Here is a 14,164-nt window from a genome sequence, read left to right as displayed (position 1 = left end):
GATCCACCCGCCTCGGCCTCCCGAAGTGCCGGGATTACAGGCCCGAGCCACTGCGCCTGGCCTAAAGAGGTAATTTTTAAATCCAGATTTCACAAACTCATAGTGCAAAATGGGTCCCACAGCTTCCTCCATTATGACTGGTCTTCACTGCTTGTTGGCGGCCTGTGAGAATTTGATTGAAATAACTCAAATGCTGCTAACAAAACAAGTCCTATTCACCCATGCTGTTCTGCCCGCTGTGGCCAGTCCTATCACAGCCGCTCACTGACTGGCTCTCCAGACAACTGTAGGCGGTCACGCCCATGCCTCGCATCCCCTGACTGCTGTAGGCCCCGTTGCTGGCCCCTGTTGTCAAATTCAGGAATAGTTCTATGTATCTGTGCCGCATGCTGGCCGTGTCTCTGGACGTAGCTGCTACTGCTTCTTCCTGAGTAGCAAACTCAACATCTGCTTTGCCAGTCACTTTTCCATCTGGGCCCATCTCAATGTGGACTCTCGCCGGGTTGAGAGGAGAGAAGAGGTTGTAAATGTCTCTCTTGGTCGCTTTGTATGGCAGCCCCTCATTCAGAGGCAGTGGTGGTGGTGCTCTGCCCTGTGACCTCACTGTCGCTGTATTTGTGGTCACACATTCCGGAGAGACAATAGCTGAGGTTCCCCCACTCGGTGCACCTCGGCGGTGCAGAGGCCGCCGTGCTCCTCGTGGCTCCGGATCCTGCGCCTGCTTGCTTCACGATGCCAGGGTAGCTACCGGCGGCCCCGGGCTGGTCACAGGGGTCCGGGGCTGCACGGATATGAGCCTCAGGGGGACCTGAGTCCGACCTAACTTCCTCCTGACCGCTCTTGAACACCTCCATGTCCCTGTGCCTTGTCCTCTCCTTGGGCGTTCCAAGAGCCTTCTCAGCTAACTCCTGCGAGGCCAACTCCTGCGATTTCCAACCCTGAGAAGAACTGAACGATTTCTTCTTTGTGCATCCAGACGCGAGTGCTCGAAGTTCGTGCGGGAAGCCCTAGTTGGTGCTGCCGGCACTGTTGGGACTGCGGTGTTTCCTTCAACACCCGACCCACCTCGGTTCTGTGGGACTCGAACACCGCAATGCGCCAGTGTCCCATGCTTTCTTGGTCTTTTTCCAGGGCCATTTTTACATCATCTCCTGATCCAAGTTCAACAAAAGCCTCACCACTCTGTCCACCCCTCTCTGGTGTGGATGAAATTCGCCTGCAGCCCAGTTGGGCATGGTGCAGTTGGAGAGGACGTCCTGCGCATCCTCAACAGAGCAGGGCCAGGGCGGGCCACGGAGCCTGACCACAAAGCCTTCCCCTCCCTCAGGGCTCAGCAGCATGGACTCTTGATGGCGTGGATGTCAGGTGAGTGGGGTGTGGCTTTTTTTGTGGCACGGAGTCGGGCAGAACTGGTTTCTGTTGCTATCAAGCAAGCGTGGCTGGCAGCCCAGGGCCCCCAGATTCCACCGAAGCGCGACCACACAGAGGGCTCCAGGGAATGTCCAGGTGCCTCTTTTTGTTCTCAACCTGCATCAGAAGTCCACGTGGACTGGGGCGGATGCCTTCCGTGAGGTCTGAAGGCCCCGGCCTGATGCGCGTGTTTGGCTGAAAGCAACGAACCCAGGCCCTTGGACCAGGTGACCACGTTCCCACAGCCTCCTCCCAGCACTCCAGCAGCCTCAGAGGTTATCCGTATTACTTTTATGTATGAAATATGGAGGCCCAGAGAGATTGTTACTGTTAGAACTATTTATGGTATAGACAGAAAACTAAATTCCAACAATAAAGGGAATTGATTGGTTCACGTAACTGAAGCATATAGAGGTCTATCAGCTTCAGGTGTTGTTTGAACCAGTTGTTCACTGCCCAGCAGTATAACCAACATTCTGTTTCTTTTCCCATTCTGCTTTCCTCAGTATTCTTTCACTGCCTGGTAATCTCATCTCTATCCTAGTGGTCACACGTGGCTGCATTATCATTGATCTATCATTAATCTATCATTGATAGGATCTACAACAGGCAGAGGAATCTTTTCTTTGCCAGAAGCCCTTTGCAAGTGTGTTTCAAATCCCTTTGCTCTGATTGGGTTTCATGACTGCCCTTGAACTAACTTCTGTAGCCAGGCGGATGGGCTAGAAGCAATGGCTTTAAGACAATCAGGCCCAACTCCTGGAGTCTGGGGTCAGGTGAACAACCATAATATCATATAGGTTAGAACGGAGAAAAAGTGGTTTCCCAAATTTTTGGGGGGGTTCCAATGGTGGGAGAATAAAGAAATGGATACTGAGAAGACTGACAGCAGGTGTCCAAGGGCAATGTCTTGTCCAAGGTCAAGCCGCTGGTCATGGCTAAGCTGTGACTGAAATCCAGCTCTCCTCACTCAACGTTTGCAGATGGATGGTTATATAATTCCATTTAAGGTACATGTTTCACAATAGCCATCCAAACAGAACCATGGATTTTCTTGCTTACATTCTGTTTATTCTTCAACTATGATTAAAAATATGTACTAAAACACACTTTGCCATTTAGTCACAGTGATGAAGACAATTGTCTGAGTTAACTAATTTTGTATCTTATTAAAGCATGAAGGATTTCAGGAGAAATTAAGATTTTAGAGAATGAGAGCTATCATTTAAATAAGTGTCCTTCAGTCTTACTAGGGTCTTAGCAGTGTTCTGGAATGTTTTTCAGAAGAGGAATAAATTTTTTTGATAACCTATATGAGATGCCTCCAGCCTGGATTTTCATCTCTGTGATCAAAAGATTCGTTAATGTCCTATATTGAGATCCCTTTCTCTTACTCAGGAATTATGGAGGCAGAGAAACAGAAAAGAAGGCACAGCCCTCGAGGAACTGCATGTTTGGTGGGAGAGGCAGATAACAAAGCAGGTAGGTGAAATACCATGACAGTGAGTGAGTGGGTGGGAAAATCAAGTACCTTGAGAACACAGAGGAAGGCAGAATGTTGGGATCAGGGAAGAGCCAGGGAAGGCTTTCTCAAGTGAGCTGGATGGGAGCACAGAGGGGTTCTACGGAGGGGGCTCATGAGTATTTAGGCATGAAACCTCATAGATTATGTGAAACCCCAAATAATTCAGAAGGGCAGAGATGTAAGGGCAAGGCAAGGAGTAGGGCGAGAAGGTGCAGACAGGGAGCCTGGAACACAGTAATGGAGGGTCTTGGGGCTTGTATTATGGAGCTTGGTGTCTTTCCTGTAGGTGATGGAATGCTTCTAATGAATTTTCAGTAAAGACATGGTTTGCGTCTTGGACACATTGCTATATCAGATTCTTTGGTTGAAGATAATTCTAATTAAGTTCCTACAGGGGAGTGCATTGGAGATATATGGGATCCTTCAGAAAACCCAATAAAAATCTGAAGAACCCAGGCTCGTAAGGAATTTCCCAGGACCTATATAGCAGGAATCAACTGCAAGTCCCCTCGGTCAGGAAGTATCAGGGCCAACTGCCCCTAGTGTTATTCCACCTAGGATTCAAATTCCAAATGAAAGATGTCATAGTGCTCCAGCTTGGGGGCACACCTGGCCAGGTAAAGTCATCATCTTCACTGGCAGTCCCCCTAAGTCCGTATCTCATGGAGTGAGTTCCTGAAGGAAAATCAGCGTGGTTACCCTAAGAAAGAGCTACGCTGGCTGAAGTAATGGGTGTCCACTTCAACAGCTGTGTGGAAACTAGATCCGAAGGGCACTAAAGACGAAGGGAATTAAAAGTCAAAAGACAGTGGAGCTATGGACCAGGGCTGTGGTAGTATTGTGGGATTTATGAACATTTATGAGATAAAAATTGGTGATTGATTTTGGCAGAAGGAAGAGGGCAGAATCAAGGATTATTCCCAGGTCCTAGAATGTGGTAGTAGATGTTACTACTGGAGAGAAGATAGAGGATGGGGAAGGGGAGATGACAAATTGCTTATGACATGCCAAGTTTGAGAACTCTTTGGGACATCAGGTGGAGGCTAGAATTTGAAGCATAGTAACTGAACTGAACTCATAAGTATGGACGATATAACTTAGGAAGGATTCTGAAAGGAGCCACAAAAAAGATCAAAATAAGTTTTGAGCTTTGAAAAGATTAAAATAGATCCGCCAAGAAAATAAGATCAAAAGACAAAGAACAGAAGGAGGAGGGGAAGCAGGAATGTGTGGGGTCATAGAAAGCCACAGGATAAAATTTCAAGGAGAGAGCAGATTTGAGCTCTGGTGCAGGCAGAAGCCACATTGTAGGGAGCTAATGTATAAGTGGGAGTGAAAACGTGTGGGCTACCCTTGCAAGAATCTTGGATGAGAAGGGCTGGTTAACTGCATGGTAACTTGGAGGGCATACAGTGTCAAGAGAGGTTTTTGTTTGTTTGTTTTGTTTTTAATTATTTGGTCATTTGGATTTTTGGTTTAAATTATCATTCACATACCATAAAATTCACCCTTTTAAAGTATACAATTCTGTGGGTTTTTTTTTTGTTATATTCACAAAGTTGTACAGTCATCATCATGGTGGTACATGTACCACCACAAAGTGGTACATCACCACTGTCTAATTCCTTAACATTTTAATCACCCCCCAAAGAGGCTTTGTACTCATTAAGCAGTCACTCCTCATTCCCCTCACTCCCAGTCCCTGGCAACCATTAGTCTACTGTCTCTATGGATTTGCCTATTTTGGACATTTCATATAAATAGAATCATACACTATGTGGGTTTTTGTGACTGATTTCTTTCATTGAGCACTACAGTATTTTTAAGGTTCATCCATGTTGTAACATGTAACAGAATTTCATTATTTTTTTATGGCAGAATACTATTCCATTGTATGGATGGACCATAATTTGCTTATCCATTTGTCAATAGATGGACATTCAGTTGTTTCCTTTTTTGGCCTTCTGAATACGCTGCTATGAACATTTGTGTACAAGTTTTACTATAGACATGTTTCCAGTTCTCTTGAGTGGAACTGATTTTTGTTGGGCGAGACCTGATACTGTTTACAAGCGGAGGGTAGGGAGCTGGTGCGGCGGGAGAGCCAGGAGATGGGGAGGAGGAGGGAGGGCTGGAGCAGAAGAGGCCACTTTCTTCAGCATCACTCACTTTCTGTTTGGCACAGCCCTAATGCGGGCTAATCTCACTTAACATCTTCTAGACCCTCTGCAAACACCTAGACCCTCTGCAAACACCTCATACTTGCTGACCAGGGAGCGAACCCAGCGCTTGAATAAAGCACCCCTAGACCCGGCAGAGCCAGGAATAGGTTGACTGGCTCGTTTTCTGATGCAGATCAGTTTGGGGTCTCCTCTGGTTAGAGCCTGGCCCATTCGGGTTTGGTTTTCTCCTGGAAGTTCATTCACAGGTGAATAAGGTCAATTCACCGTGGAGTCTGCGTCTGAATCCTTGTTCCTTAGGTCATCCTGGCGTCCCAGCTGCCCGGGATGAAAAAACGATACCCGGGTACCGGGGGTTGGGGACCAGGAACGCCCGCGCTCAGCGTAACCGCTACCCTCCCCCGCCACCGCGCACGCGCCGCTTCCCTGCCAAGGAAGGGGCGGGGAGTGGGCGGGGCGGGCACCTTTGGGGCCAATTGAAAGCGAACATCCCCGCCCTCCGAGCCGTTGGACCGAGTTTGACCCCGGCGGTGGGCGGAGGAGGCGGGGCGAGCCGCGCAGCCAGGAAGGGGGCGGGGCCCGGGGCCTGGAGGCGGGGCCTGGGGCTGTCAGTCCCGCGCCCGCCGCCGCGCCGCGGCTCCTCGCATGCCGTGGCCCGGGTGGCTGCAACGCTGCCGCCCGCCGCCCGCCACCCTGGCACCCCGAGCCGCCTCCCGCCGCCCCGGCCCGGCGCGCAGGTAAGGCTGGCCGCCGCTGCCGAGCCATCGCGCGCCCTTCCTCGGGCTCGGTCCGCCGCGCGGGCGCCCTCTCCGGGCCGTGTCAGCGCCGCAGCTCCCCACTGCGCCCGGGGGCGGTCCCGGGGGGCGGGACGAGAGCCCTCCCCATCCCCCCGCACGCCTCCGGGCGCCGGCCCCCACAGCTGGGGTCCCCTGTCCGGCCTCCGCAGCTCCAGCGCGAGGAGCTGTCCTGAGCCCCCTTCCCCGGCCGATTACACAACCTCCGGCCCTAGGGCGGGGGCCCCTCCTCAGCCCTGGCCCCACACCTGTCCCCGCGACGCGCTCCCAGGCAGAGGGCAGAGACCCGGCGCGACCGCGGGGGCCAGGAAAGTTTCACTTTGTGGTCAGGGTTTGTTGACGTCCGAGAGATGCGGGGAGACAGAGGCTGAGCGGCGAGGATGCGCCTCGCCCGCCGCGTTCCCTGTGCCCGGGGTGGCCCTGGTCCAGGTTTCCCTTTCAGAAGTCCTGCCGGCAGCCCGGCTCTGGGCCGGGAGGCTGCTGCTGCAGGGCGCCCGGGTCTCTCGTCTCTACGTTAGCGAGCTCTGGATTGCAGCAGTCTGGGGACGGCTCAGTCTCTCGCGCTTGCCCCCTTTCTTAATTTAACATTGACATTTAGACCAGTTGGGCGAATTTACTTAGCCTTTTCCTGACTGTATTGGTGAGTTGCTTTCCCATCCCTAATTAGTTAATTAACAAGGTGGGAAGGCTAAATAGATCCTGGAACGAAATGCCTTCAGTCTGGCAACTCTTTGAAAACCTCTGAGAGCTCTGGGCTCTGGGCGCGTGGAGAGATGCTTTTGGCCAAGGTGAGAGAGCGATTCCACGTCTTCTGGTTGCTCGAGGAGGCTTTGGTAATAATGGCACGGCTTTCTCTGCCTCCCGCTGATTGTGCCGTTTATTGAGGGTCTTCAGTCTGTGGTGGGTTATTTGGTTTTCTTCACTCAAGAAAGGAGGAATCAGAAGTGTTGCTGATGAAGCAGTTAAGGAAAACACTGAGGTTCAAGTAAGTTTGGATACTTGTCTGCTTTACCAGGTTACCTTCGTGTTCAGAAAACCTTGGCTCTTCCCATTCTCTCCCCATCTTCCCAGTAGGGCTGTGTCCAGCTGGGTTGTCATTACTGGTTCCTCATTTAGTCTGAAGACCTCTTGCTACTTGAGTGTACAGTTCTGCCTAGGGATAACCTCTAAGAGTGGACTTAATTATTAGCACTTTTATCTGTCCATTAAGCAATGCAGCTTGAAATCTCTTGTAGTCAGGCGCTGTTGTAGTGTTGAATCTTTAATAATATCTGATTTATTTTAATAGTGTTTCTATAATAATCTTTCTATTAGCATGCCAGTTCTGCCACACCAGTAGTTTTGGTATAGAAGCAGCAATTTACTAGAAATATTATCATGGTAAAAACAGTTTTCTAACAGATTTGCAGCCCAGTTTACTTAGATAATTACTGATAGAGGCTGTTAAGATTTTTTTTTAAAGTTTATTATTTGGTGCAGTAAATGTTACAATGCTTCTGATGTATGAGGTCTTTATGAGGTCATTCCTTCCTGTAGTAGTGATTACAGTTCTTGTGTCACTTAAATCTGTTTTGGAATAATATTCTATGAGTTTTCACCCATGCTGATTCATTTTTAGACAAAATTCAGAGCTAACAAGATTTGGTTTTAATTTGCCAGCCTATGTTTTAATAAAGAAGATATTTATTGTATTTTGGGTGTTACATTAGAGGTAGGATAGCATGTTTTATTAACATACGTACTGTTTTTAGGGGTTTGCAGATATTAAGCTACTAATTCTCACAACAGTCCTATAAGGAAGGGATGATGAGATTGAGGCCCAGTGGCTTGACTCAGATCACATAGTTAAGTAAATGACAGCGAGATTCTAACCTAGGCAGCCTGAGTTCAAAGTCCAAGTACTTACTGCTGGACTATCCTGCCCCTGCAGATTATGCTTTCAAGAGGCAATTATTTCTACCTGCTGTCTGTACAATATGATATTCTGCATGATGGGGAGGAGAAGAGCACTTTACAGTGTAACAACAAACACTGGGTTAGGAGTTCTTGTTCTGGTCTTAACTCTGCCACCAGCTAATCTGTGATTTTGAGCAAGAAACCTTTTCTCCTTCCTTTTCAATTCCTCACTGGTGGAATAACAGCAATTGAAGCAGATGAACTAACTAGCCTTACTGCCCTAGGGAACTGGAGAGATAAGTCAATGCAGATAAGAATAAAATATCCTTCTTCTTAAGGCATAAGACCAGGTGTCAAGTGAATGGAGTGTGTGTCATAGGAAGGACTAGGAGGGCATATATTCTGCTGAAACCACTGGCTACCCATGGGAGTGCAGTGGTTAAGGACTTCATGTTAATACTTCAGTATTGTTTTATTTTGTTGCACCAAGGATTGTTACTTTTGTAATTTAAAAAAAAAACACGACAATTAAAAGAAGTCATCCTATAGAGGTGGGGTAACCATGTGCAGGACCATGTGAGGAGCATTATAGGGGACTGTCTGGCATCGCTTTGCAGGAGGCATCACTTTGCAGGGGCCAGATGATGGTAGGACCTGCATGGCAGACCAAAGAGTTCCCAGAATCATGGGAAGTCAGGCTTGAAAGGAAACTTTAAAAGTCATTTAGTTTAACTCCCTCCTCCCGTCTCCCTCTGCCATCTATCTAGTGGATAAATCCCCCTGCATGCGGGCACCTGTCCCACTCAGTGCTCATCCTGCTTCTGCTTGGACACCTCCAGGGTCAAACATTTGGTGTGCTTCACAAACTGTGCACCAAAGAAGACAGGATTGTATCTGGTACTAGGGAATGGGAAACCACAGAAGGCTTCTGGCTGTTCTAGCTTGTGCTCTTGAAAGACTGTCCATTGTCAGAGTGAAAGCTATATTTGAGGAGAAAGGCCAAACCAGGGAGACCAGTTAGGAGGCCATGGCCAGAATCTAGGATGAGGGGATCCAGGCTGAGATCAACCGTGGCATGAAATGGGCCCAGGAAGGAGTGGATCCCAGAAGGCAAAATCCCTGCACCCAGCAACTGCCTGCCCATAAGCAAGAGAAAGGAGGAACAAGATGACATTCCCAGGGGAATGGTGGGGGGCAATAAGAGGACAGAGGTTTGGGAGAGCCACTGATTGGAGCTGGGAAATCCACTGGGGTGGGGAGGAGAGACAGTTTTAAATGCGTAGCCCCAAAGCTGTATCGTAGACTGTGGCTAATGCAAGGCCTGTGCAGACCAAAAACAGATTACTCAAGAAGGGAGTTTACCATCTAAATATGGTGGGAAACCCTCTGCATAATGAAGAAAAATTGCAGTATTTCCCAGTGGGTGTTGCAGCTTTTGACACTGGCTCATTTAACCTCCCATTGCACTTCTTGGTCAGGTTGGGAATCGGGTATTCTTCCTGCCTCAGAGGTAGAGGGGGTGGCAGTGAGATGGAGCCTGCACCAGTGAGTCTTTCTGACTCCGAGTCTTAAATACAGAATTGGAACTGGAAGCTGTAGGGCTGGAGCATTTTGTGTGTGAGAGGATGCTGCCTTCCTGTGGTTACACAGAGATGGGATTGGGGTGTGACTGTTTGGAGTTCGGCTGGGGGACGCATTGGTGACGCTTTTTCCTGATTTTGTAGGGAAATGTTCTTTTAGGGGATTCTGTTGTCCAGTGACACCTGTTAAATAGATTCTGGAGAGCCAGTGCATGTCATGGGGAGTACTGAGAAAGTCATTGGAAGTTTTTCTTTCCGATTCAAACACAGATTATGTGGCATTCAAAGAGGGCTCGGAGCACAATATTTTGATTACCACATTGACTGGAAAACAGGATAATTTGGAGGAAACAAATAAGATTCACATAGGAAACCATGAAGACAGAGCAGATTCACACAGGAAGCCATGAAGACAGAGAAAATATAGTTGTGAAGGTTTTAAATTAATTTTACTCTTGTTCCTTTATATATTTCTCGCTTAGGATACAACATTTACAAAATATTTATATTTACAAATTTATAAGTTGGAAGATGTTCTATATGTAGGAGAAAAACTATATAATCTCATTTTTTTGGGGTGTGGGGGCAGGACAATAGTTGTTCTTGGATTTTCAATATTTTTTAGACTAATAGTTCTTTACCAGAGGTGATTTTGTCCCTCAGGAAACATTTGGCAATGCCTAGAGATCTTTGGGTTGTCATAAGTTGGGGTGGTGTTTGTGCCACTGGTATCAAGTGGGTGCAAACCATAGATGTTGCTCAACACCCTGTAAAGCATGGGACAGCCCCCACAACAAAGAATTATTCAGCCCCAAATCTTAATAGTGTTGAAGTTGGAAAACTCCACTGTAGGCAATTAAAAAAAAGTCTTACTAGGAGCAAATTGAGTTTAAAGGGAAGAAGAAGAAAATACAAAATATTCCTACAAGCTGATCACGTCTGACATCCAGGAGGAAGAAGCAGCTAAACAACCTGTTGGAACACAGGCGTTTGCCTGCCACCCAGGGGCTATTTCAATAACTGGGTTGTTCGGCACAGTAGTCTGGAACCGGAAGTAGAGGCCATAGCAGTAGGAAGAGGCTGTAGGGGTAATTAGTAGAGGCAGAAGGGTTTATAGGCCAAGAAGGGAAGCTGGGTTCTTCCAGAATACTTTTGAAAAGTTCTAGTGAATTTTTCAGACGTTATTTTGTTAAGGACATTGAGTAGTGCTTAGGAGATACAGTCTCCACTCTGAGGGCGCATGAACCCTCTAGGCTGCTGATGAGGGAGCCTGAGCACTTCCCAGGTTTTTCTGCGTCTAGACATGAGTAGAGGGTGAAGAACACTTGGTTTTGTTTTCAGATTATATCTGTGTCCTCCTGCGACCCTCCCTTTTAAAACTTTTTCATTATGTAAAATTTTAAACATGTACAAAAATGGAGAAAATAGAATACTGAATCCCTGTTTACCCAATGCCTGTCTTCAATGATTGTCAACTCCTGGCTGATATTGACCTATATCTTAGACACCCCTCCTTTTTTAAAATCTAGAAAATAGCATAAATAGTTACAGATTGCCTGCCTAATAGGAGAGGCTTGGCAGTGAAGGATATAAGTGATTTTCTGGTGCTTGGGCCTCCCTGGAGGAAAACTGATAACCGACATGTGTGATTATAAGAGCCACGAGGGCCTGAGAAATAAGAATAGGCCCAGGCAAATCTGGACCTCCACAAAGAGGTGTAGATGGCATTAGTTTATTATGAACATTCTGTATCACAATTGCAGATTTTCAAGTATCATGCCTTTCTCTAGGAAGGGGCTGCTCCTAGTCTGTTAATAATAATCATTATTCCCAAGAACCCTTCTAGGTAGGAATTAGCATCTTCATTTTGCAGATGAGTAGACTGAGGTTTGGGGAGGTTAAGGAATAATGCTAGGAGGTAATACTGAGGTTTTTTGTTTTGTTTTGTTTTTAGTCCAGAGCCACTTGATTTCAAAGCCCAAATGGTTTTCAATAAGCCTTCTGTCTCTCATGGTTAAAAGTTGGTGGAAGTTTGTACCAGGATTGGTAGAGAAGATGGGGACAGGTGCTGTGAAAGGGGACTGAGAGTACTGGTTACTCCAACTAATGAAATCTTCACACTGAGCCCCCCTGAGAAACATTGCTTTTGAGTGTGATAAATTACGCATGTCCTGTTTTTGAGCTGACTTTACAAAACAGAAGTTGTACCCTTGTATCTCTTAGCCAGATTTGCTCGGTGGATGTATATACTTCAGTCTGCATAGTGTTTTTTCTTGTAAAAAAATTAGATTAGTTGTCATTTAACAAGTGGGAGATTTCACGCTAAAATACAGATTTCTGCCTTCTCTTGAAAAATCAGAAGATCCGGTGACATTGGCCCCATGTTCCTCTAGGCAGTAGTTAGTTACAGTGGCTGCCCTCTTTGGATGCAGCATAGACTCCCGAGTTTGCCATATTCCCCACCCTGGCCTCTTCACCCATTTATCTTACCTGCCAGGATTCTGAAGGCATTTGAGTTAGAGGCACCCTAGTAGAAGTTATATATGTTCTCTCTGTTGGTGTCAGGGATGTATTAGAGAAGGCTTGTTTTGTTTTTAATTAAAGATTCAGCAGCATTTATTTCCTCTTTGTAGAAGCCTGGGGAGGGTAACTATACTTGGCATATAAATAGATACACTCACATTCCCCTCCCCCTGGCCCCCAGCAATGGCTAATTGGACTCTCGATGGGTTTTTGGACTAAGAAAGACCAATCAGATTTGGGATTTGGACACCAAGTCAGTAAGCTGAGGAGCCTCAGGCAGGGAGGATTTATAAACTCAAGCTGGAAGTGGTAACCTTGGAAAGGTGGAGTGGAGTAGTGAGTAAAGAAGCTAGATGTCAAGGAGGTGGAAGATCACGTGGCGGCAGAAAGAAAGGTGCTTCCTGGTCTCTCCTTCTACTGTACTTCCTGCAGTTGGGTTCTTCTGTGTCCACAGCATTCATTCTGTGATATTTACTGAGCACTTACTATAATGCCAGGCACTGTTCTAGATGTTTGTGATATATCAGGGAACAAAACAAGACAAAGTTCCTATTCTTCTAAAGCTTAGATTTTGATGGAAGAAAAGACAACGCTAAGCAACAACAACAACAAAAAATAAAATATATTAGATGATAATAAATACCAAGAAGAAAAATAAAACTGGGTCAGGAGACAGGAGTGGATATGGGAGGGAACATTATGTTAGAGAGATTGTTTAAGGAAGGCCTCTTAATAAAGTGATATCTGAGCAGAGATGTAAATTAAGTGAGAAAAAGTAAGCCATGAGGAAATTTAGAGGTGGAGCATTCCCTACTGATATGGTTTGGCTGTGTCCCCACCCAAATCTTAACTTGAATTGTATCTCCCAGAATTCCCACATGTTGTGGGAGGGACCCAGGGGGAGGTAATTGAATCATGGGGGCCAGTCTTTCCTGTGCTATTCTCGTGGTAGTGAGTCTCATGAGATCTGATGGGTTTATCAGGGGTTTCTGCTTTTGCTTCTTCCTCATTTTTCTCTTGCCACCGCCATGTAAGAAGTGCCTTTTAGGGCCGGGCGCGGTGGCTCAAGCCTGTAATCCCAGCACTTTGGGAGGCCGAGACGGGTGGATCACGAGGTCAGGAGATCGAGACCATCCTGGCTAACACCGTGAAACCCCGTCTCTACTAAAAAATACAAAAAACTAGCCGGGCGAGGTGGCGGGCGCCTGTAGTCCCAGCTACTCGGGAGGCTGAGGCAGGAGAATGGCGTAAACCCGGGAGGCGGAGCTTGCAGTGAGCTGAGATCCGGCTACTGCACTCCAGCCTGGGCGATAGAGCGAGACTCCGTCTCAAAAAAAAAAAAAAAAAAAAAAAAAAAAAAGAAGTGCCTTTTACCTCCCGCTATGATTTTGAGGCCTCCCCAGCCATGTGGAACTGTAAGTCCAGTTAAACCTCTTTTTGTTCCCAGTTTCGGGTATGTCTTTATCAGCAGCATGAAAATGAACTAATACACCTACAGAGGGTTCAGCAAGCACAAAGGCCTTGAGGTAATTGTATGCTTGACCTGTGTGAAGCACGGCAAGGAGGATGTTGTGCCTGCAATGCAACAAGTAATGGGAGAGGAGGAGGTGGAGGGAATGCAGGGCCTCACAGTTATTTAAAGACTTTGGATTTTATTCTGAGTGACATGAGAAGCTATTGGAAGATTTTGAGCACAGGTGACATGATCTAGCTTCTGTCTTAGAAATGTTAATTCTATATGGAGAATGGATTGTAGGGCAGCTAAGGTGAAGCAGGAAAACTCATTAGGAGGCTACACAATAGTCCTGATAAAATACAATTGTGGCTTGGACTAAAAGAGAAATGGAGATGGCAAGAAGTGGACAAGTTTTGAATATATTTTGAAGGTAGCATTGACAGAATTTGCCAGTGTATTGGGTATTGGTTATGTGTGTGAGAGAGAGAGGAGTCAAGATTATTTGAACCTTTGTGTAAAAACATAGCTTCATTTGGTGGCATTTCCACTTGTCTTCCTAGAAACGTTCAAAAGCAAGGTCAACAACAACAACAACAACAAAAAACCTTGAAAACTCTATTCACAGCAAATGTAGGAGAGAGATTTAGTCCGTAGACTTCAAAATACATGTAAAGACTGTCCCAAGTAGATGAGATCAGGCAGAAGCCATTGAGGAAATGAAGGGAAGCAACATAGAAATGGTGAGAGAGCCGAGAGATAGTAGATCTTGGAAAGCACTGGAAAAGTCATGTTCTTTAAGA

The 14,164-nt window shown here is 46.7% G+C and overlaps 1 protein-coding gene and 1 pseudogene across 1 annotated transcript in view; one reads left to right on the top strand and one right to left on the bottom strand.

The window, feature by feature from the left end:
- Positions 1-211: 211 nt before the first annotated feature.
- Positions 212-1,110, bottom strand: LOC104669060 (annotated as a pseudogene).
- Positions 1,111-5,442: 4,332 nt separating this feature from the next.
- LOC115900744 (protein transport protein SEC31-like) overlaps positions 5,443-14,164 on the top strand; it is a 202,246-nt gene continuing 193,524 nt past the window's right edge. The window contains exons 1-2 of the mRNA XM_030942340.1: positions 5,443-5,499; positions 5,633-5,852. Coding sequence (XP_030798200.1) covers positions 5,443-5,499; positions 5,633-5,852 — 277 coding nt within the window. The remainder of the gene's footprint in view (positions 5,500-5,632; positions 5,853-14,164) is intronic.

This window comes from Rhinopithecus roxellana, chromosome 12, assembly GCF_007565055.1.
Source record: "Rhinopithecus roxellana isolate Shanxi Qingling chromosome 12, ASM756505v1, whole genome shotgun sequence".
In the NCBI taxonomy this organism is placed as follows: domain Eukaryota; kingdom Metazoa; phylum Chordata; class Mammalia; order Primates; family Cercopithecidae; genus Rhinopithecus; species Rhinopithecus roxellana.
This window is presented reverse-complemented; position numbering and strand designations above follow the sequence as displayed.